Consider the following 24,788-nt stretch of genomic DNA (forward strand, 5'->3'; position numbering starts at 1 on the left):
AAAATCACATTCAATCCATAATATAGTTTGCTTAACATTTTCCCAGATAACATCTTGTAAAATTGGGCTGCCTCCTGCAAGCTTGCACGTCTGATGCACTGGAGCAGTGTTCCTCAACCTCTTTTTCATTTTTGCCGCCTGCCCCCCAGTGAGCCTTTTTAGACTTTTTTACCCCTAATCACTTGGTCCCCCCACTTCATGAAATTTAATCCCACAAATGTACAGTATATCTGTTTATGTGCTGTGGCCCTTTGGAGAGTCACAAACCACTGTAGTAAAGATTTTTTTGCCCCTCAAGAATCAAGTTTCGCCCCCATGGGGCAATACTGTCTTCACTGAGAATGCTCACACTAGTGTATGAAGTACACTCTCAAATGCCAGATGACCAATTCCCAAATGAGTATTTACAGTGACACACTGTGGATTCAGAGCAAGAAACAACCACCAGAAGCTTCTGGAGTGAGGAAGGCTTCTCTGAGCAGCTAGAAGGGACGAATGGATAGGATTTGTTATCTGCAGGCAATGGTATGCTAGCAAATGTTCACCCAGCAGCTTGGGGGAGGCAGGGAGTGAGAGAGGATGGGGTTGATTTGCAATCTTTGCCAATTTTTGCTAATTTCAAGCTACCACCATGACATCACTGAACACAGAGTTGGGAGCAGATGCACATGAGGACTCTTGTGCACCCATGAGACAGGCTCTGGCACAACAGTGCCTGGAGGGAGCCTGGGCAGGGGGTGTGAGTTACGGGGCTGAGAATAGGATATACACCATGCATGAGCAGGCCAGTCTAGGGAAAGATGCCCTAGAAGGATGAGGGCAGTTACAGGGAGTCCTGAGTGTTATGCTTACAAGTTGAAAATTTATCCTATATAGGCCATTGAGTCTTACCTGGTGGGGAGATGAAAGGGCTGTAAGTGAAAGGGCTGCAGTTTACCAAAAAATAGCTAGCCGGAAGCCTACCTGCTGAGTGGCCAATCCATCCAAAACTGCCAGACAAATCCCTTAACCTGGTCAAGGGCATTGATGACAATAATTTTGCTTATGGAATCAGAGGCAGAAGGCAAGTTCAAGAAAATAAACACAGAGAACCACATTTAGGAGAAAGCCACCCACATAAAACTGCTGGGCATTGGTGACACGCAGGCATCTGAAACACGCGGTACTCAGGAAACTGCACTCCATGAGGCTGGTCTGACAGTCACAGGTTGTGGCTGTGTGATGGACAGAAAACATCAAAAACATTCTCAATCATTGGGCAAACAGATCATTTAGCAAAATATGCCAAATTGGTTTTTTGCCAAACTGGCCTGCTTCCTAGAAAGTGTGTCCTTCTAAGAGGAAAGATCTGTGGAGGGAATGTTCAGGTTAAGAAAACATATTCTATATTCCAGAATGATTTAATATTTATAAATAAGGTGGAAATACCAATTCCCCTGCCCCATACAAACTATAGAAAATAAAGTTGTATTTCTGGGTGGGGCTGTTGGAAGGTGCTGGGATTTTCAGTGGGGGCATGGTACCTGGTAAAGTAGGGACACATATAAATCTTTGGAGATCGTGACATCTAGCAGGAGGGACCAGCATTACCCCAGGCTGAGCAGGGAGAATATTGGTGGATCAAAGCAGCGGTATGTCGAGGCTGGGGCAGGGTGGGAAGCACCTTGTCTAAGCTGGGTCCCGAGCACGTTGGCAGTCTCCTGATTCCCATCTCAGTGCTCAGATTGGAACTAGAGCACACAGGATCCATTTCATCAGCTTCTTTGGCAAGGCAAGGGGGGGCCTACCTTAAACCCTATGAGTCTGTGACACCCTATGTGACCCTCTGGTCACAGAGGGCCTTGTGCTAGGAATCTGGAGAGAAGGTCTTGGTGGATTTTTTGACACAACTTTGGGGTGAATGTATCAGCTTTTGCCAGAATACCACTGTATAACAAACCATCCCAAAACCCAGTGGCTTAAAACAACAATAATTTATTCTCATTCACGCATTTGTGAGTTAGCTGGAGGAGTGGTATGCTGGACCCGACTCAATTAGTACTTGTACTAGCTCATGATAAGGAATTTTGTAGTCCAGTTTTTAAACCCAGCCATTATTAAAAATTAAATAGTATAAACTTACAATTAAAGAAGTTATATTAAAAACAAAGATACTAAATACTAAACTCATCCCTTCCTAATTATTTTACTATGTTTTACTAATATCTATGCTAATGAGGTTATTTATGCCTATTGTATCCATATGGTAGAAATACTCTAGCACACCTACTGTGCGGCTCTTTCTAAGTCTTCATTCGGTGACATCATGATGGTACCTTGAAACTGGCTATGGTGAAATTGGTATTTATACCACTGAAATTGCAAATGCTACAAATCAGCTTTTCTTCTTTCTTTTTAAAAAATCAGATAGCTGATTGTTTAACATTTACCCACACACCCCTGGTGGGACTCACTGATCTAGGCTGTGCTCAGCAGAGCTTGAATCCAAGATGCAGGTCAGTGAGGACAGGTCTGCTCCACGTGTCTCTCGTTCTCTTTTCGTAGTGATGGCAGAGGAGCAAGAGGGCAGGCTCTTATGGCCTCACTTGGAATTGGCCACTGTCACTTCCACCCACATTCCATTGGCCAAAGCATCATATGGCCAAGCCTACCATCACTGGTGGGGCAACATATTCCACCTCTAGGGGAAGGAACTACAGAGTCACATGACACAGGATGTGGGTATAGGGTACGATGAGGCCTTGGGAACAATGATGCAATTTGGGAAAGCAGCTTCCAGGGGTGGAGAGAATGGGCCTTCTCTCCTTAAAGGAAAGATGTTCCTTTCAGTTTGGCTCCTTTTTTTTTTTTTTTTTTTTTTAAAGATGACCGGTAAGGGGATCTTAACCCTTGACTTGGTGTTGTCAGCACCACGCTCAGCCAGTGAGCGAACCGGCCATCCGTATATGGAATCCGAACCCAGGGCCTTGGTGTTATCAGCACCGCACTCTCTTGAGTGAGCCACGGGCCAGTTTGGCTCCTGAGCCTTGGGTCTGTTGCCAGTGCAGGGGAGGAGCAGGCTGTCAGAGGAGGCTTGTGCCCTCTTCCAGCTCCCGGGCTCCCCCGGCCACTGTGTTACTCTTTCACTGGATGGGTGTGCGCTGTGCTGGCTCCAGGCCTGGCTCTCAGCCAATTTGGAAAAGATGAGACTGCTCTTTGAAAACTGGTTTAAAGGAAGCAGGGCACATTGGCAGAATATTCATTTTATTATTTTTTTCTCAATTGCCTCATCTGTAAGATGGGGGCAATAATCTTACCCTATTTCACAGGGCTATTGAGAGGATGCAAAGAGATAGTACATGCATGTAGAATTTTTAGCGTAGTGCCTGGCAAAGAGGAAGTGCCCATTAAATTTAGCTAGAGATGTTCTTCTTCAAGAGTGATTCTAAAAAACACCGTTTACCTCCCCCTTTCCCACTCAGCTGTCAACTCCCTTTCTAGCCTTGCTTAAACTTCACATCCAGAACTTGTTCTAATTCCTTCTTTTTAGAATGTGGTAAAATCACATAACAAAATTTACCAGCTAGTGTTCATCAATGGATGAATGGATGAAGAGAATGTGGTACACATATGCAATCGAATACCATTCAGCCTTAGAAAAGAAGGAAGTCCTGCCATTTGCGACAGCATGGATGAACTTGGAAGACATCATGCTAAGTGAGATAAGCCAGGCACAGAAAGAGAAACACTGCATGACCTCACTTATACGTAGAATCGAAAAATGGTGAACTCATAGAAGCAGAAGGTGGAATGGTAGTTACCAGGGGTGGGGCAGGTGGCCTTGGGGAGATGTTGGCCAAAGGATACAAAATTTATTAGACAGGAGGAATAAGTCCAAGAGAGCCACTGTACAACATGGTGACTATAGTTAATAACAATGTATTGTATACTTAAAAATTGCTAAGAGAATAGATTTAAGTATTGTCACCACAAAAAAATAAGTGTGCGAGGTAATGTATATGTTAATTAGCTTGACTTGGCCATTCCAGTGTATACATACATCAAAACATCAAGTTGCACTCCACAAATATATACAATTTTTATTTGTCATTTAAAATAAATAAATGAACGAATTTTAAAAATTTAACATCTTGATCTTTGATCTTTAAGTATACAGTTCAGTAGTGTTAAGTATATTCTTGTGCAACCAATATCCAGAACTTTTTCATCTTGCAAAACTCAAACTCTATACCTATTAAATGATAACTCCCTGTTTCCCCCCGCCCCCAGCTCCTGGAAGCCACCTTTCTACTTTCTGTTTCTATAAATTTGACGACCCTAGGTAACTTCTATCAGCGGAATCGAATCATATGGTACTTCTTTGTGACTGGTTTATTTCACTTAATATAATGTCCTTGAGGTTCATCCATGTGTGGCATGTGTCAGAATCTCCTTCCTTTTTAAAGCTGGATAATATTTCATTGTATGTATATGACACATTTGTTTATCCATTCATTTGTCAATGGACATGAGTTACTTCCTCCTTTTGGTTATTACAAATAATGCCGCTATAACCTCAAATGTACAAATATCTCTTGAAGACCTTGCTTTCAATTCTTTTGGATATATGAGCATTGCTGGTCATATGGTAATCCTATTTTTAATTTTTTCAGTAAGCACTGTACTATTTTCCACAGTGGCTGCCCCATTTTCCCACCAACATGGCATGAGTTTTCCAGTTTCCCCATATCTTCACGAACACTTAGTATTTTCTGTTCTTTTTTTTTTTTGGCTTTTGGAGTGCTTGTTTTGTTTTTCGTTTTAGTGGCCACCCTATCCTGATGGTTGTGAAGTGGTATCCCATTGTGGTTTTGATTTGCACTTCCCTAATGATTAGTAATGATGAACATCTTTCTCTCTTTTTCTAATTCTCACTGTCCTCCTTCCAACTGCACTGTGACACCAGCAGAGCAGTCCCCACCACTGGCAACTTCTGCCCTATTTGTTTGTGCTCATTCATGTGGCTGCAGGCAGAATAAAACATATTGAGCTTCTCTCCTTTTCAGATTGTAACTGTCTAGAGGAGGAGGACTGTGGTTTTCTGATTCCACAGAAAAGCCTGAAGTTTGGGGTGCAGGGGTTGATTATTCCCCACATGTGTAGTGTGGGCGTGAGGTCCAGGCAATGCGGCTGGCAGGAAGGGTCAGGAATGTCTACCTCCCACCGGGGATTAGTCCCAACACCCACATCTTCTCCCAGGTCTCACTCTCATGGTCCTCTACGTCTCTTCCTCCCTAGGTACAAGCCTCGGGAAAAGCTGAAGGTGAACTTCGGCACTCCAGAGTTCCTGGCTCCAGAAGTCGTCAACTATGAATTTGTCTCGTTCCCCACGGACATGTGGAGTATGGGTGTCATTACCTACATGCTGTGAGTGCTTAGGGGCCTGCCTCTGAAGCGGGGATGGGGGCCATCTGGCTTACTTTGGGTACCCCTAGAAGCAACAAAAATTTGAGTGCAAATAGTTTGTTAGGGAGGTGCTCCCAGGAAACACCAGTAGAGGAGTGGGGCAGAGAGGTGGGGAAGAAAAGGCAGCCAGTTAAGGGCGTGTTATCGAGCCAGTTAATGTTGAAAAAAGGTTGAGATATTCAGATGTTATTCCTCAGAATAAAGGTCTGAATACTTCATTTCTTGGTCATAAAGGCCTACTCGGCCTTCAGCAGCTATATGAAAATCATGGATTGAGCCGCTGAGTTTACTAATATTCAGACATAAAATTGTAACTGAAAATAACCAAAGGTATTAATGACCTAGGAGTAAGGCCCAACTGTGGGCAACTGGAGTTTAATTCTGTGGGGGAACTCTGGGATCCATGGTAGAACACCTCCTCAGAGTCCTTCCATTTGAGGGGCAAGGGTGTTGGGGTGTTTATACTCTTGTTAGTTATTGCTTATGGGCTAATCCCAGGTAGGGGGAGGTGGAACTAATTTCCCAGTACTTCTAGGTGGGTAAAGTAAAGCAAGCTTCAACTGGAGAGAAAGCCCTCCAGGAAAGAAATGCAGGTGCTTTTGTACTGGAGCTGGAGGGGCGAGGAGAGGGGATGGGCAGGGCAGGACACTGCTGCATCATCTGACCTTGTCACTTCCGGCCCTGTGCTCTCTGATCCTGTGCTCTCTGATTTTTCTCTCTCCAACTGTGGCCTTCCCTTGGCTATTTCCTCACAGGCCGACAAATGTTTTGCTTCTAGTCTCATCATTATCATTATCATGTAACTGCTGCCATGGGTCCCTGCACTTTATATGTGAGTGCTGCACCAGGCCGGGGAAGTTCAGAGCCCCCCAGGCCAGCAGGTTAGGTTGTCCTGCCTCTCTGACCTCATGCTAGCAGGAGCCTAATAAAGCCTATTTTCCTGTGGCCCAAGGTTTGGATAGTATTTAAACCAGCCTGGCTGTCTCAGAGACATGGAAAGTGATTTTTCAATTAAATCAATATGTACTTGATAACTGGACATTTTTTGAGTTGGGCCCCAATTTACTCGTTATTTCAGGGATGTGGGGAAAAGAGGTGAATACATGGAGAACTTATTATAAACACCCTTCCTGCCTCCAAAGTTTTAATTGTTCCACTTCCTCCCCTTAGTGAACACACTGGCCTATGTCCTATGCAGAAGTAATAAGGGTGCTTTTCTTTTGGACGTTCTTGGTTTTGGTTAGGTCTGCTTGAACCTTGTAAGTTTCTTCTCTATTTGTTGGTGCCTGTTGGCAAATGTGGCTTCCACATACTGATGGTCCTTTCTCTCCTCTATAGACTCAGTGGTTTGTCCCCATTTCTAGGGGAAACAGATGCAGAGACCATGAATTTCATTGTGAACTGTAGCTGGGATTTCGATGCTGACACCTTTGAAGGGCTGTCGGAGGAGGCCAAGGACTTTGTTTCCCGTTTGCTGGTGAAAGAAAAGAGGTACTTATTATTGCTTGTGGGTCATGAACCATTCTGATGGTGGCCTGTGGTCTGGAAGCTGGGCAGGACTGCTGAAGCTAAAGGTCCTTTCTTCCTATGGACTGATTCTGTTCAGGAGTTTTTAGTCTGCTACTTGTTTGGAACAGTAAAGGGAACAGAGAAAGGGACAAAGGAAATCAATTTTAAAAACAAACAACTAGGGGCATAAAATCTAGATAGTTTTAGAAATGAGCATATTTACACCTTATCACTTGTAATAGGCTAATGTTTGGCAGCTGGCCAGTAGGGGCTTCCAAACCCTTGACCTTGGTGTTATAACACCGCGCCCTAAACAACTGAGCTAACTGGCGCGAGCCCTGTAATAGACTAATGTTGAAAAAAGTTGAGATAGGCAAATATTATTCCCCAGAATAAAGGTCTAAATGCCTCATTTCTTGGTGATGATGGCCTACTTAGGCTTCAGCAATTATATCAAAGTCATGGGTTGAGCCATTGAGTTTTTTGATACTCAGACATAAAATAATAGGTGGAAATAACCAAAGTATTAATGACCCAGGAGTAAGGTTCAAGAGTCTGGTCTGTAAGACAGTTCATAGTTCCCTGACCTTCACAGTTTTGTTTCTTTCTGATTGTGACAAGTTATGTGAGAGGAAAAAAATTCCTAATTCAGATGAACAAGTTGACATTATAGTCCGGAAGGAAAAATGAGCTTCCTCCAAGTCTCACGTTCATTTACTTCTTAAGAGCAATTCCAGGCACAGCTGGCTTTCCTACCACCCTGCCTTGATTTCCTAGCCTTCCATGGGAGGTGGTGATTAATTATTGGGATACGTTCCCTCTATAGAAGTCAGGGAACATTTTGCTGATGACTTTCTAGCACTTTTAAGGAGGCGAACTTTAGACATGAATTCCCTTTTTGGAAGACGGCATGAATCTGCATACATGATTAATCTGTTCCACTGACTCAGGCTTCCTCCCCAACTAAACAGATTTTTGGACAACTAGAAAATTCCACCCCAGTTAAAAGTCTCAATTGCTGTTTGATTTCACAGCTGCAGAATGAGTGCCACACAGTGCCTGAAACATGAGTGGTTAAATAATTTGCCTGCTAAAGCTTCAAAATCCAAAGTTCGTCTCAAATCCCAACTACTGCTGCAGAAATACATGGCTCAGAGAAAATGGAAGGTATTTTGTTTTTCTTTTAGTAAAGGCAGCATTTGTCTTCTTAATATGTCCTTTGAAAAAAATTGTAACTAAATTTTTACTTACATTTGATTCTAAATATAAATATTATTTAGGGAAAAAAATATCTCTCATGTCAAAAGCTGTTAGCTTGACTTAAAAATGCCACAGGCCAAAAATAACGCATAAAAGTGGCATTTAGTTCATACTTATATGGACACTTAAAGTGACAGAATGAAATTTGAGCATATGTTTTAAATGGCAATAGTAGTGAAGCTGCTGAACTGTTTGTAGCTTGAGGCCTGATTCCTCCACATTTCAGAATGGGGAATGGGAAAGCCCTATTAAGCTTCAGAAGCTTTATAATTTTGTTTACAACAGAACTCTTTGGTACCATGGACATAAAACTTATCTTAAAAGCAATTGTCATCCGAGGAAGTGGCTTTCCAACGTTTTGATATTGACTCAGACCCTCGCTACACAAGTATGCATATACATGTACACACACACATATGAAAGAAAACTTTCACATTTATTCTAACAGAGTGTGATGCATTCTGATACCTTCTATTCTATGCCATTTGGTTTCATTTAAAAATGCTGCTCACAACTCATAAATTTGATTTCATGACCCACTGGTGGGTTGTGAATCACAATTTGAAAAACCCTGTTCTAGGGTGCTCAATTTCTCATATAAAAAGGTCAGGATAACATCTTCTCACGTCATACTTACTCCAAACATGCCCCTGAAAGTCAAGTGACTATAATTATTCTAGAAACTTGTCGTATTAGTCTGTTTTTTGTTACTTATAACAGAAATACCTGAAACTGGGTAATTTATAAAGAAATAAAATTTATTTCTTACAGTTTTGGAGGCTGGGAAGTCCAAAGTCCAGGGAATACATCTAGTGAGGGCCTTTTTCAATGGTGATGACTCTACAGCAATGCAGGGTGTCACATGGCTGAGCAAGAGAGAGAGAGCTAAGCTTCTCAGTTGCTCTCCTTTTAAAGCCATCAGAACCATGCCCATTACTCCACGAATGGATCAATCCATTCACTAGGGAACAGTCCTTACAATCTAATCACCTCTTAAAGGCCCAAACTTTCAATTACAATAATAGGATTTCCCACCTTCTTACCACTGTCACAGGAGGGGTTAAGTTTCTAATACATGAAACTTTAGGGGACACAATTCAATTCGTAGCACTTTTTTCCATCCTTTAGGTTATCAGTTTTAAACAAACCCACGTGAATAGACTTGGTTAAGTCCTTTTATTGTTTCTTCTTAAAGCAATTGGTCTAAAATATGGTTTTTTTCTCTCCCTACCTCAAGAAACATTTCTACGTGGTGACTGCTGCCAACAGGTTAAGGAAATTTCCAACCTCTCCCTAATCTTCAACGGGCCCAGAAATTATTGAAGTCGGTGGTGAAGTGATGACTCAAGATAATAGAATAATCTGGCCTTTTACTATTATTCCACTTATTTTGCAAAAAGGTTATGGCTGTTGCCTTCCTTGTGGATGAAAAGTGTCTGTAAATAAGGTGACCTAAGAAGCTTTTTTTCTGTCTTGTAAGATCACTGACCTTGAAATGCTGTGTTTACTTTTCAAGTATACCTACTTTTGGTGGTAAGTGTAGGCATGCTTTAGGTAGGTAGGAAAGCTCCTACTTTTCATCTGCAAATTTAAATTCTAAACTTACTCTGATTAAAGAATTACTTAGTGGCATGTTATTCACTATTATCTCCTCCAGTACAGGAATTCCTAGAACTTTGATTTGCTCGGGTGTGAGCTGACATTTTATTGTACTACCTGCTCTAGTGTCAAGCAATGAGGATATAGGACAGTGACCCTCAAACTTGTTTTAATTTATGCTCCCTTTTGAGAATCAACATCAATGTGCATCTTTTGATATTCTTTGAAATTTCAAACTATACCAACTGTCACAGCCAAATCAGAACAATGATAATTTTGAATGTGCTTTTAAAATCTATACACACCTTCACCATCTCTCCTAATTCTGCTCTGTCCTGACCCTCCTTCCTTGGTTATGAATGTGTGATCTAATAAGTCTGGAAACTGATATGCAATATATGAAAGAGAGAAGAATGTGATGATATTAGTTTTCTCAGAGAAACACAGAAATTATACATCATGAGACAAAGGAAGACTCTGCAACTACTTTATTAAGGATATACCACTTTCAACGTTGTCATTTAACCAATTTATAAAATGATTAACAAGGAGTACTTTATTATTCAGAAGTAAATAATCCTTTAAATTTCCTTGCTTCCAGCTGATTTCTATGCTATTCCCATTACCTTACTGGATCAGCAGTTTTAGTTGGAGTAGTTACTTTTAGTTTTTTAGACACGGGACAGTTTCATAGCATTTCAGGATTTTTGTCCCAGAATAAAGACTTTTTTGGCAGAGGACATGGGTATGGGGAGAGAGGCAGTAGGTGGAGAGGTTATCCTGCTGCTGCGGTACTCAAATTGTAGGTTTCTTCTGTAACTTTTCCGGGAAAAGTTCCTTGTCAGGATGCTAAGATTTTCAGTCCCAGCAAGTCTATGTCTACTTCAAGTTGGCCAGCTAACGTATGACCATCAGAAAAGATGGCTGCTGCAAACTGTCCTTTAATGCCAGAGTCACAGTGATTGGGTACAGTGTTTTATTTCTTAAGAATAAGTTATCTTTCTGAAAAAGGGTTTTTGAGGGCAGCCTTCAGAAGGAGCTAAAGAGGATATTTTCTAGTTCTATCTAGTATGGTGGTTTTACCCTCTTTGGGACTCAAGATTCTTAGGGAATGCTATGAATCTTCTCTCTAGAAAAATGTAGTTAATTACCCTGATCTACAGTAGCACTGCCCAACAGAAATATAATACAAGCCATATACGTAATTTAAAGATTTCTAGTAGTGCCTCTAAAAATACTTCTGAAATTAATTTTAATAATTTGTTAACCCAATATATCAAAAATATTATTTCTTTATCTAATTAATATAAAAATTATTGAGATTATTTTATATTCTTTTTTCATACTAAGTCTCCAAAATCTGATGTGTATTTTATACTTAAAACACACATCAATTCAGATGCTAGGTTTTCATTGGATATACTTAATTTGTGTTTAGATTTCATAAAATTTACTATGGAAAAATATACTCACTCAAGTTGTTTGAAATGTACTTAAAAGTTTTCCAGTAATTGAATTAAGCATTCATTTTTACTTTGAATTAAGTAAAATTGGGCTGGCTGGTTAGCTCACTTGGGAGAGCATGGTGCTGATAACATCAAGGTCAATGGTTCAGATCACTGTACCACCAGTCGCCAAAAATAAATAAATAAAATGAAAATTCAGTCCTGCAGTTGCATTAGCCACATTTTAAGAGCTTAATAGTCACAAGTAGCTAGTGGCTTCTATACTGGACAGGGCAGATCTAGAGAGAATCTTGTATCATCTATCAAATTTTATATTTTTTCCCTTTATGGTGTTATTTTTTACTTAGAGAAACAATTTCTCTCCAAAGTCCCCTTTGAGGGGTATGTTTAGGCCAGACCCACACAAATGAGAGGAAATGTGGATTTCAGCCTCCCTAATCTGAAATATGAGGGTGAATTTTCTGGATATTTTTAGTTCTCTGCTTTGCTGGTGTGTACTTAGCTAAAAATTTTTACATTGCAACTGTGTTGGTATCAACTATTTCTAATGGGACTTTCCATTTGAATAAACAAATGGTCTTTGGAAAGTACTAGATAGAGAAACTCTAAAAGGTAGTTGGGGCCTACTTTTTTCACCTATCTATTGGTGAAGAGTTGGTGAGAGTGTAGGGAAAATGGCATGCTCCCACTTTTCCTGGATATATATCCAAATAAGTCATGCCCACGCTTTCATTCAGTAGTTCCATTTCTAGAAATTTATCCTTCAGTACTTGAACAAGTGTACAGAGATTTATGCTAATGGCCCAATAGAAACCACCAACACATCTATCAGTTTGGGTTTATTTTATTTTGGCTGCTGGCTAGTATGGGGATCTGAACTCCAGTTGGGTTTAGTTAAATAAATTTTACCATATCCATATAGTGGAATACCTCCCAGTTGGTATAGATCTAGATGTACTGAAAGCCATCTTTTTATTATAAAGAAAAATTATAGAACATATGAGTACATATGGTATCATCTTATTTGTAAAGAGACGTATGCTTATAAATGTGCATTAAAAAATTCTAGAATGCGGCTGGCTGGTTAGCACAGTCGGTTAGAGCACAGCCTTGTTAACACCAAGGTCAAAAGTTCAGATCCCCATACCAGCCAAAGAATTGTAGGATATGCAAGAACTTTTACAGTGGGGTGTGAAGAGGGTGATTGGGAGAGGGCGATACCTGCTTTTCACTTTATAACTCTCTGAACCATTTGAGTCTTTTTTTTTTTTTTACAGTGAGCATGTATTGCTTTTATAATTAAAAATTAGCAACCCAATGTCAAATGTGCACATTGTTTTGATCCTGATTTGAGTAAATAAAAATATATTTTAGTGACATTCAGGGAAGTTTAATTATAGATTTCACTTTGATGGTAACAATTATTATTAATTTGGTGAGGTGTGATCAGGGCAATGTCGTTAGAGTGTATGTGAAATGACTTTTGGGAAAAAGAGAGGTATACTTAAGCAAGTGTGGAAAAATCTTACTAACTGCTGGGTCAGGGTGATCAGTATGGGTTTCATTATACTGTCCTCTTTATTGTTGTATATATTTAAAATTTTTCATGATCAAAAATGTTCTAAAAATCAGTTAAATAAACTATGAGGAACTGTTAAAAAACTGAGTTTCCAAAAAGCTTTTACAATAATAACAGTACTGCAACAGACGAACTCCCTAAGTAGTAAGTTTCCATCACTGGCAACGTGAATGTGTTGGAAAATTGTAGAAAGGATTCCTGAGGAGTTTTGGATGAGATTCCTTTAAGGCAATTCCTCTGCTCCCCAACTAATTTAAGAAATAATCAAGTACCTAATATATTCCAAATAATCAAAATAATTACCCTCACCTGCTTTTAAGGCATAAGGAAAGTCACAAACAGTACTTACATTTATTCTCATACTGTATATAAACAAGGCTCAGAAGTTTCAGATTGGTCAGAATCCCATCTTAGTAGTGTAATTAAAAAGCGAATTAACTCAAAATGGGTCAAATACCTACACGTAAGAACTAAAACTATAAAACTCTTAGGAGAAAACATGAAGGAAAAGCTTCATGGCATTGGATATGGCAGATTTCTTGGATATGACAGCAAAAGCACAGGCACCAAAAGTAAAAATAGATAAATTGGACATCAAAATTAAAAACGTCTACGCATCAAAGAACACAATCAACACAGTGAAAAGGTGACTTAAGGAATGGGAGGAAATATTTATCAATCATATGTCTGATAAGGGTTAATATCTAGAATATATAAAGAATTCCTATAACCTAACAACAACAAAACCCAATTCAAAAAGGGGCAAAGGACTTGAATAGACACTTCTCCAAAGAAAATATACAAACTGCTAATAAGCCCATGAGAAGATGCTCAACATCACTACCATTACAAAGTGCAAATCAAACCACAATGAGATACCATCTCACACCCACTAGGATGGCTACTATCAAAAAACCAGAAGACAAGTGTTGGTGAGGATGTTGAGAAATTGAACCTTTTTGAACTGTTGGTGGGAATGTAATATGATTCAGCCACTAGCGACAGTACGGTGGCCCCTCAAAAATTTAAAAACTGAATTATCATCTGATACAGCAATCCCACTTTTAGCTATCTACCCAAAAGAATTGAAAGCATAGCCCCCAAGAGATATTTGTATACTCATGTTCATAGCCCATCACAACAGCCAAGAGGAGGAAGCAACTCAAGTGTCCCATTGATGGATGAAGAGATAAACATGTATAAAATTGAATATTATTCAGCCTTGAAAAGGAAGAAAGTTTTGACACATGCTACAACATGGATGAACCTCGAGGACATTAAGCTAAGTGAAATAAGCCAGTCACAAAGACAAATACTGCATGATTCCACTTATATGAAATACCTAGTCAAATTCAGAGACAGAATGTAGGTAGACTGGTGGGTGCAATGGGTAGTCAGTTTTGCAAGATGAAAAATTCCTGGAGAGGGGTTGCAAAACAACTGAATTGTACACTTAAAAAAGGTTAGGATGATAAATTTTATGTTATGTGTATTTTACTACAATTTAAAAACAGTGAATGTGCTTAATTTTAGAGTTCATTGCTTTTGACTCAAAGCTAGAAATCTAAATCTTAGGGGAGAAATGGCAGAGCCAGAATTTAAATCCAAATGTGTGTGGCAAAGCTCATGTTCATTCCCAAACACCATAGGGTTTGCTGGACATTGGGATAGGTTGGGATCATTTGATAGTGGTATTTTTGTAGCCTTAGTCTGCTAAATTTCTAGAACTAAAAAGGGCAGGGGAAAAAAAGAGAAAACACTTTTAGTCACTCCAGGTTTATGCAGCAGGTTTTATGCCTTATTTGTAGTAGATAAAAGGCAACTGCTATTATTATTGATACCATTCTGAATAGATTTTAAAAATTTGGATGAAATCACTTCATCATACAAATTCTTCATGGAAATATTTAATTAGATCATATATTCTTAATTTTAGTTAAAAATCACATCTGGCATGATGCCCCAGCAACTTCCTTTCCATAGTATTAAAATAAGTAGTATTTACTAAGTTTACAATTTTCAGTATGTGGATATCAAAGAAAGTAAATGTGGTGTATTTATTGATTTTATAATGTGGTGTTAATGTGTAATTCATTATGTGAGACTTCCATATGTGAGATTCTCTCTGTGTTCTAATATTTACTAAATACTTACTCATACCAGGTGCTGTGCTAAATGCTTTACATGTATTGGCTCAGATACTCCTACAAATTATTCTAAGAGGTAGTACCATTTTTATTCCTACTTATAGATGAGACATAAAGAAGTTAATTAATGTGCTCAAGGTTTCACAGGTGGTTAAGTGGCTGAGCAGGGTTCTAAACCCATGAAGTCTGGTTTGAGTTTTTGCTCTGGTGAGCAGTGTGTCTCAGTATACAGGAACCTGGGCTTTTTTTCCTGCTACAGTAGACATGACTTTTGGCATAAGGATTCCTCCAAACCAATGATGAGTGCAACTTGAATGCATATAAAAATAACATTTATTAACTTGGGCTGTACAATGTGTTGATTCAATCAAACCAAAAAACTTACACAAAAACTTAAGTAAAATCTGTAAGATTCCATTCAGCCTTAAGGTTATATTCTGTATAAGACAGGAGACTTAGTTTTACTTAAAACAAAACAAAAAAGCAAAGTGGCTCCAATTCCATTTTGTAGAAGAGCAGACCTGTGGAGAGCCAAGGCTTTGCCAATCTGGCACTGTAGTTGATCTAATGTTACCCACGTCAGGGGCCAGCCTGCTGCCCAGAACTCAGCCCCAGTGCTGGCTTCTTTGCTACTAAGGCGATAGTCTTAGGATCCTTGTTATAAAAGTTCAAACAAAATTCCAAAGCCCTCAAATCTTTTTGGAGGTGACAAGGTACTATCAGTTTGCAGCACATGCCAGTCTGGAAGTTGCAATCACTCTACTGTACCCTTTTGAGCATTGGCAGCGTTTTCCAATATATTCCTTTTCCATTCTTCATAATCCTGTGTCTGATCTTCATCTTTCCGTGATTTATGTGGGCTCTCTACTACCTTCTCTATTTCTATGAGAGAAAATTATCAAAAGTGATTTCAAACTTCTTATGCTTATAAATGAAATAAGAAAAAAGTAAACTTGTTTGAAGTGTCTACTTTGATTAATTAAGGTAATAGGGAATAAATTACTGAAATGAAATGTAGAAACAGCAGCTACCACATCACTTTTTTCTTTTCCTTACATTCCAAGCATTCCAAGACATCCTAAAAATAGCTAACATTTATCAAGCACTTATCTTGTGCTTGATAGGCTAAGTGCTTGATAGGCCCTTAACAAAGCATTTAATTTTTTTTGGCAGCTGGCTGGTACAGGGATCTGAACCCCTGACCTTTGTGTTGCAACACCACACTCTAACCAACTGAGCTAACTGGCTAGCCCCAGAATCAAACACTTTAGATAGTATTATCTTATTTAACCCTTACCACAATCCTATGAAGTGGGTGCTAATATTAATTGCATTTTATAAATTAGGAAATTGAAGCTTACAAAATTATGTGACATTCTTAAAATCAAACAGCCAGTAGGTGGTGGTAGAGCAAATAAGGAAGCCATTAGCCTGAGGTTGTCTGTAGCTGGAGCTCTTATGTAAGCAAACTGGAACTTAACTTGGAAACATTTTTTGTAGCTAAGAAAGCAAACAAAAACAAATAGGACTGGCCAGTTAGCTCACTTGGTTAGAGCATGGTGCTGGTAACACCAAGGTTAATACCAGCCAGCCACCGAAAAAAAAACAAAACAAGTAACAGCTAATCACAAACAACTCATCAGCTGATTGGTTATACAACTAGTACTCCCATCAGACCATGCCCAAATAAAGCAAAGCCTAGCCAATAAGGTGATTTCTCTACTTTGCTTCTGTGTTCAGCCTACAAAAGCTCACTGCTTACACTGCTGGGTGGAGCGCTCTAAACCGTTTTCAGGTTTGAATGCTGCCTGATTCACGAACTGTTCTTTGCTCAAATAAAGAATTAAACTTAATTTGTGTAAAGTTTTTCTTTTAACAGTGGTAAGGCAGGATTTGAACCTAGACAATCTGGCTTCAGATATATTCTTAATTACACAATACTTCTGTTACTTCCACTCATTGCTTGGAAAGCTGTTTTATCAAATGATTAATGGTTAGGGATTACTTAAACCTAACTCTTATAGGCAGCTGCTAAAGCACCACAGGACTGTTCACTGCATTAACCGCATTGCACTAATTTCAATATTAGTACAGTATTAGTAAGCCTTACTCTTTTCTGGGGGTTCAACCACTGTCTTCTTTTTCTTCCGTGGTGGAGAACCTAAATCTCCAGGCTCACCTTTTACAAAAGAAAAAAGTGTTATCAAGATTAATTTTTCTATTCTCAATTTTAGTATTTTGGATCACAAATAAAAATTAGGTACCTTGACTGACCAAATATTAGAATAAGGAGAAGGCAAATCATCTTGTTCTTTTCTTTTCTTTGGCTTTTCTTGTTAGACTTGAGAATCACTTCTATTCTAGTGTATGTATATGGAGACTGGCATTTAACATTGAAGCACGTTAATAGAGAATCTATTTTCCAGGCATAGATTCACAGAGTCACAGGTTTTTAAAAAGTTATTAAGCTACTGTATTTGAAAAATAGAAAAACCAATTTTCTCACTAAAAACATATCTGGTCCGCATTAAATATAAAATTCAGGAATCAGCCAGTTAGTTTGAAAATATTTGACTTTTACCAACAAGTCTACATTTTCAAATAGCACATTCTTGAACTATAGAATACTCACTGTCAATCTGCTGTCCAATCTTCTCTAATTGTTTACACAGCCGATCAAATATGGCTTTTTTTACACCAGATGTGGCTACCATTTTGTTTTTATCCACTTTTAGCTTTAGAACCCTACAAAAGAATTTCATAAATTGCTTTTCTCAAGACCAATATAGTTTTTTCTTCTGGCCAACCAGATTATCAACTTATTTCCTTTTTGCCCATGCTTTATTAAAGGCCCCCAACTGTCTAGTTTTTCCTTTATTCTAAACATATGTCATTAGCCATAAACAAGCAAATTTGTCTTTTTTTAAAATTTAGTTGTTTATTGGACTGAGTTAAAATGCACATGGGATCTGTTTTGTAACAAATGGGGCACATAAAAGACATCTGCTGTAGTACTTCATGCCTTTCAGATCTTTTTAGTAAATGTCAGATGTTACTAATTTGCTGAATGACAATCATAGCATTTTTAAGTGTTCACCTCACTTTAACCCATGATGCTTATACTAAAGGTATGTAAAACCCCCACCCCGAAGAAAACCCAAAAAACCCTCCTAGTAACACTCCACAGCAACCACTAATAAAAAAACAAAAAGCTAACTTCTTGTTTAGGGTAATAGAAATGTTCAAACTTTTCTTTGCTCAATGTAATTTGGTTTCAAAAGTGGGGTTGACTATTCTCACTGTTTTTTATAATAATAGACACACTCTCTCCCTATATACACATCTTTGTTGAATTAAAGGGACGTTTTCTACAAATGCCCATTAATCATGCCTAGGTATGTAGCTAATAGAGCTAAATATACCAAAATTAGAGTAGTGAGAAACCCATTTTTTTTTAAAGGCCAACTAACTACATTTTGTTTTCTAAGGAATTTTCCAGCAAGATAAAATAAGGCAACTTTAGACAAAGATATCAACAATTACTAATATTCCCAGAGTAACACATTAGTATACACAGATAACCCAAAATTTTAAGATCCAGAGGTAAGAATTTATCACTGAAATGTTTTACAAATTACTTGAAGAACACTGCTGTCAGTACTTAAAAAAAAAAAAAAAAAAACCACTGTTTTAATGACAGATTTCATCACTTACATAAGTCAGAATCTGAAATCAAAATACCTGGCCTATGTAAATGGCCGCCACTTAGCAACTGCACTTCTGGCAACACTAGTTCCAAGCTGTCAGCTACATTATGGGATAAACTGAGAATCTGGTCATTTGGCCACTATTCCTGACATTATTTATTAGGGAAAATATGCTCTGAGTTGAAGATAAAAGGAACACTTACTTGCATGCTGACAGTAGTGCAGCAGTGGTGAAAAGCGGCCTGGATAAGTCCAGATCTACTTGCTGTGTCTGTGGAAGACTGGACTCATAGCTAAGGGAAAGTAGTATTTGCAGAATTATTTGTTAGAAATATTATTTCAAAAGGGACTGAAAATGCAATTTAGAACTAACAAGCTTTTTAAATGCATGGAGATACGTGCTTTGTCACTTTAGCATATTAGTTATTTTTTTAATTCTGAAAATACAGAATATGACATGGGATAATTTTGTTTTATCTATCAACATAGATTTTCAGTTAAGACTCTTTATGCTCCATACCTTTGCAGTATCTTTGAAGCCATGTTCACTGCTTCTGTACAGGTAAACTGTACAGCTAAGTCTCTTATTCCAATATTTGAATTCAGACCCAGTAAACACTCAAAAGATTTAAGACAGCTCTGATACATCTTCTTGTTCAAACCAGAAAGTTTAATTAAATATGCCTTTGAAAGGAAAAACACACACAAATCATAAAAATCACAAGTTCTAGATATTAGTGCCCTTAAACATTTAATAAGTGGTATCAACTTTTCAAAATTAATTAATCCTGTGGTAAGTAACTCTACCTAGAGGTTTAGCTACATTTAATAAAAAATCAGTAATCATGCAGACAGAGTAAGTACTACTTTCAAGAAGCTCGTACTATAGAAAGGCAGTCAGGCACACACAGATAATTTAAAATTATTATACAGTATTTTTTTTTTTTTGGTGGTTGGCCCGTATGGGGATCTGAACCCTTGACCTTGGTGTTCTAACACTGCACTCTAACCACCTGAGCTAACTAGCCAACCCCTATTACACAGTATTAATATAGCAAAGCTGTGAGTGAAAAACCACGTGATACACATATATGGTTACTTGTTTTTCAGCAAAGGTGCCAATGTGCAATTCATTGGGAAAAGGAAGGAGGGAAGTAGTGGGAGTCAGGTGGGGAGGGTGTGTATGTGGGAGGAGAGAAAGGGAGAGGAGAGGGAAACAGAAGGATCAACAACTGTGGGGAACCAACTCTGCCTGGGAGTCAAGGAAAGCTTCATAAAGTGTAACACCAAGGCAAAGTCATGTAAGACAAATAGGAGCTTGCCAAAGAGCATTCCAGGATAAAAAAGGTGTTGCATTTTCAAAGCCACAAACCATTAAAGTGCACTGTTTGTTAGGTAAATACTGTAGATTGGGGTCAGGACTGGAGAGAGGCTGGAGAATTTGATGGTAATGGGAAGCCAACATAACTTTGTTTTCAATAGCACCATTTAATGAGCGTATTGTTATGATGAAGCTACTGTGTTATGTGGGTTACATACAGTACATTGTTTAACCCAGTGAAATGAATATTCTTATCCTCACTTTATGGATGAGGAAATTGGAGGCTCACAGAGCTAGTAATGGTGTAAAGATTTGATCTCAACATGTTGACTCTTCCTGACTCCAAAGATTGTTCTCTCAACCCCTGTGATACTGAAAGATAAACATACATGGATTTTAAAGTATGTGTTTTTGGAGGATAATGATAGTAGCAGCATGGAAGATGGTCCCTAGGAAAGAAAGAGGTGATGATCTAGACAGTAGAGAGTAAAGAGAACATTGCAAAATTTTTTCCTCCGACTCAACAAAACGATTCTAATGTCCATCTAAAATAACATATAAGGGAGGTTCTGGTCAAGATGGCAGAATAAACGGTTCCGCAGCGTCACTCTCTCCCACAAATCAACCAATTTACAACTATAAAAATGTAACATCAGCCATGCTGGGGCTGCTGGAGCTCAGGGGAAGAGGAGGAGAGACCTATGGAGTTCATGAAGGTGGGAGAAACCACGATAAGAGAAAGAAAAAGCTGCTCTGAGCGTTTCGGGCTGTGGCTGCTTTAAGGCTTGAGCTGATGAGTGCATGGAGCAGGAGCTGGCAGAAGCCACAGCTGTGCCCTTCAGATGGAGTTACTTGGAGGCAGTAGGAGAGAAGAGGGCCTTGGAGGCCCCCAGGAAAGCAAGACCACTAATAGGGTTCCCATGGACCCACAAAGGAGCGAGGAGCCAGAACAACCAGAAAAAGGGAGCCACTCAGAGGCCGGTGAATCATTGAAGGGACGGCACCGGGCCCGTACCATGGGAAGTGTTTGGAGCATGGGTGGTGGGTGAGATGGGAACACCAGGAGAACACTGGGACACAGCAAGGACAGACAACCTGCCCCCCCCAATCAGCACAAGACCACTCACAGGAGACTGGTCAGGAATGCAGAATTGCATGGGGTGCAGTTTGATGAAAAGACTCAGGCCCAGATCAGAGATTCCACAGAACACAGATCCACCTGGTCTCTGGAGAGCTGGAAGTACCTATAAGATCAACCATTAAACCCAGAGCTGCACAAAAAGCCTTCCCTAGGGAAATAGCAGCAAAGCAGCAATTTAAACAACCACACACTCAAGTACTGGTTCCCACAGGAAGTTCCCCTGTGTTAGAAGCAAAGGACAAAAAATTAGTTCTGGCCCAGGAACACCACCAGCACCTTGGGGCCTTCCTGGGAACCAGAGGCTTGGATCTGGGGACCAGACCCTACTCCCACTTCCAGGCAAACTGTGCCAGTGCCGCGGGGCCAGCACAGGGACCCAAGGCACAGAGAAGGGGACTGGACCCTCCTCCCACAACCAGGCACACCATGCCAGCACCTCGGGGCCTGCACAGTGACCTGAGGCAAGGAGAAGGGGACTGGACCTCTCCCACAACCAGGCACACCAAGCCAGTGTCTCGAGGCCCACCCAGGGTCCCAGGGAATGGAGAAGGGGACCAGACTTCTCTCCCACAACCAGGCACACCAGGACAGTGCCTTGGGGCCCACCTGGGAACCCGGGGCATGGAGAAGGGGACCGGACTTCTCTCCCACAGCCAGGCACACCATGCCAGTGCCTCGGGGCCCACCCAGGGACCCAAGGCATGGATAAGGGGACCAGACCTCTCTCCCACAACCAGCCACACCACGCCAGCACCTCGGGGCCCGCCCAGGGTCCTGAAGCATGGAGAAGGGGACCGGACCTCTCTCCCAAAACCAGGCACACCATGCCAGTGCCTCAGGGCCCTCCCTGGGCATGGAGATGGGGACTGGACCCTCCTCCCACAACGAGGTATGCCATGCCAGTGCCTTGGGGCCCACACAGAGACCCAGGGCATGGAAAAAGGGACCAGACCGCCCTCCCTCAACCAGGCACACCAAGCCAGCTCCTTGGGTCTCACCTGGTGACCCGAGGCATGGAGAAGGGGACTGGACACACCTTCCACAACCTGGCACATGGCACCAGCGACTTGGGGCCTGCCCAGGGACCAGAGACATGGAGAAAGGGACCAGACACACCCTACAACCAGGCTTATTGCCAGTGCCAAGGAGCATACTAGAAACAGCACCTCCATGTAGGTGGCCCACTACAGCCTCCACAATAACCATGGCTGCCGCGAAAGCAACTAGACACCACAAGCACCATGCAAATGGTCCACCAACCACTGGAGTGCATTCACACAAGGAGAGTCACCAGCAGAGTCAAAGAAAAGAAGAGGATGTCTCTTTCCACAAAGGCCATTTCAGAGTGACAGAAGCAGCATCTGCTAATATTGGGGGACCCGATCACATCTCTCAGCATTGGACAGATTAATCTATGGAACAAATTAACAGAATAACCGTGATTATTTCAGAAGGAGAGAAGAAATCTAGGGTAATTAGAGGGAGGAGGGGGAGGTAATGGGGAAAGGGGAGAGATTGGACAGGGGCATAAAGACTAATTACGATTTGTAACAATACATATGCTAGTAATATAGATTTGATCAACATATCTCAATGTTCAACCCCCAAAATATGTATAATAGATTTTGATTCATTAAATAAAATAAAATAAAAATAAAAATAAAATAAAATAAACATCTGAGGATAGCCAGAAAAATTCTAAAACATAAGAGTTTTAACCAGGATCAGACCAACCAAAAATTAAAATGTAATGATTAAGCTTCAATGTTGCATGTATATTTCAGACATTGGTGGGACCTACTTACCCTGTCCAAGGGGCACTTCATACAGGAAGCTGCAAGGTCCAGGCACATGACTGCATTACTGGTTTCTGTGGTATGTGCAGAAAGGCCAACACACTTCACCTGGGACAGTCGCAAGTATTCTTCTGCTTTCCTGGTTATAAGGACAATGTGTTCACTAAAACTCTTTTCCAGAAATCTGCCCAACACTTTGTAAACAATGAATACAGGCTAGTGGACTTCATTCTGAGCTTAACTACTGTGCAAGTTTATTTGAGGTTGGCAGTGAAGCTCACATCCTTTGGGGAGGGGAAGCTCTATAAGACAGAATTAGCACCCTGACTCCAGACACCACTGTGCTCTAGTGCTTCCAGGCAAAAGTAAGTTCAATTCACCCAAAAAATAACTCTTCTTTCCTCCTTCCATTACCGGAACAAGCATGAACAATCAGAGAGGCAGGCAGGTTAGACCAGAGTTCCTCTTTTTTCCCCCTTCCTCTAAACCAGTACTTCTCAAACTTTAGTTACTCGAAAATCACCTTGGGAGCCTGTGAAAACGCAGATTGCTGGGTCCCATTCCCAGAATTTCTGATCAGTAGGCCTGGGGTAGGGCTCAAAAACTTGTATTTCTAAAATGTGCCAAGTTGATACTGATGCTGCTGGTCCAGACACCACACGTTGAGAACGGCTGTTCTAAATAATTACCGAGTGCAGGAGGTCTGTCCGCGAATCTTACGAAGTGCTCTTTTCCTTCCCTTGCCTCACCTAATCGACTGCTGAGGCACCGGGCCTCGTCCTGCTCTCCATGCTTTAGCTACAACGGCTTTATTGAATCCTGCAAAGATCCTTCCCACCTCAAGGCTTCTGCAAGGGCTGTTCTTTCTGCTTGGGCCTCTCTTACCACATCTACCCTGGCTGGCACCTTCAATCGAACAGGTCTCAGCGCAAATGGCACCTCCTCCGAGGCCGTTCCTGAATTTTTAAGAAAGGCAGCGGCCAGGCCGTGCTGTCCCACACCCCAGTCGTCCGGCACATCTCCCCGTTGGATGTCCTACAGTCCTCGTCATTGTAGACAGTGACCTCGATAGGGTCTCTACCACGTCCGTCTGGTCCACCCATGTAAACAGTCTGCGGAATGACTGGAAGTCCTCCCTCACTCCTTTTCCTACCCCACCGTGCATCCCACCGAGCTAGTTGTTTCCAGGGACGTTTACCGTCGCCCTTTCTTGCCATCCCATATAAGCCCACAGCCGGGAAGTTCTTCCTAAAGCCAGAACCAGCACCCTGACTCCAGACACCACTGTGCACTATTGCAAAAAACAACCCTTCTTCCTCCTGGTTTCCCCGGCCCCGGCGCTCCCTGTCACTCCCGCGCCCCCGGCCGCTCGGAAAGGGTGCGGGTCTCGCCTGAGGAGGAACCAGGGCCGTGAGGCGGACACGGCCGACTCACCTCAGCACGTCGGGCTCGGCGAGGCCCAGGCGCGGGGCGAGGCGCGCGATCAACCCGGACACCATGACGCTGACGCCAACGACTTCCGCGAGCAGCTGCAACGCGACGAAAACCCGCGCGCAGACGCCGCGCCGGCCAGTGAAAGCCAGGCTCCATCCCCGGCGCATGTGGATTGGTTGGGACTAGACGTTGAGGCCGTTTCACAAACCAGTCCTGGTCTTCCTTCTGTGCGTGCGCATCACGAGTGCACTCTCTAAGGCGGATGTAGTGAACGTGGCCTGGCGGCTTCCCCTCCTTGTATTCCTTCCTTCTTGACAAACTCGTCAGATACCGCCTTTCCCTCCTGCTGTCTCCCACCAGTCCCCGAGTGAGCCCTACTGCCCT

The 24,788-nt window shown here is 41.1% G+C and overlaps 2 protein-coding genes across 5 annotated transcripts in view; one reads left to right on the forward strand and one right to left on the reverse strand.

The window, feature by feature from the left end:
• MYLK3 (myosin light chain kinase 3) overlaps positions 1 to 12,925 on the forward strand; it is a 48,621-nt gene extending 35,696 nt beyond the window's left edge. For all 4 annotated transcript variants that reach the window (XM_063110916.1, XM_063110918.1, XM_063110919.1 and 1 more), the window contains 4 exons: positions 5,278 to 5,406; positions 6,784 to 6,936; positions 7,989 to 8,121; positions 9,452 to 12,925. In XM_063110916.1, the coding sequence (XP_062966986.1) occupies positions 5,278 to 5,406; positions 6,784 to 6,936; positions 7,989 to 8,121; positions 9,452 to 9,511 (475 nt within the window). In that variant the 3' untranslated portion in view covers positions 9,512 to 12,925. The remainder of the gene's footprint in view (positions 1 to 5,277; positions 5,407 to 6,783; positions 6,937 to 7,988; positions 8,122 to 9,451) is intronic.
• Positions 12,926 to 15,361: 2,436 nt separating this feature from the next.
• ORC6 (origin recognition complex subunit 6) lies at positions 15,362 to 24,587 on the reverse strand. Its single transcript, XM_063112751.1, has 7 exons — positions 24,405 to 24,587; positions 22,980 to 23,109; positions 19,233 to 19,396; positions 18,916 to 19,005; positions 17,638 to 17,750; positions 17,116 to 17,184; positions 15,362 to 15,887 (listed from the first exon to the last, which is right to left on the reverse strand). The coding sequence occupies exons 1-7, from the start codon at positions 24,569 to 24,571 to the stop codon at positions 15,760 to 15,762; spliced, it is 861 nt and encodes a 286-aa protein (XP_062968821.1). The 5' UTR covers positions 24,572 to 24,587; the 3' UTR covers positions 15,362 to 15,759.
• Positions 24,588 to 24,788: the final 201 nt, after the last annotated feature.

The sequence above is a fragment of the Cynocephalus volans genome, chromosome 10 (assembly GCF_027409185.1).
Source record: "Cynocephalus volans isolate mCynVol1 chromosome 10, mCynVol1.pri, whole genome shotgun sequence".
Taxonomy (NCBI): domain Eukaryota; kingdom Metazoa; phylum Chordata; class Mammalia; order Dermoptera; family Cynocephalidae; genus Cynocephalus; species Cynocephalus volans.

Bases quoted from the DNA above. Each gene is read 5' to 3' on its own strand.
- ORC6 (XM_063112751.1), bottom strand. From the start codon at position 24,571: ATGCGCCGGGGATGGAGCCTGGCTTTCACTGGCCGGCGCGGCGTCTGC. The intron at 23,110-24,404 runs GTGAGTCGGCCG...CCTTATAACCAG, and splicing joins GCCGAGCCCGACGTGCTGAG to GAAAGCAGAAGAATACTTGC. The intron at 19,006-19,232 runs GTATGGAGCATA...ACTTTCCCTTAG, and splicing joins GCTTCAAAGATACTGCAAAG to CTATGAGTCCAGTCTTCCAC.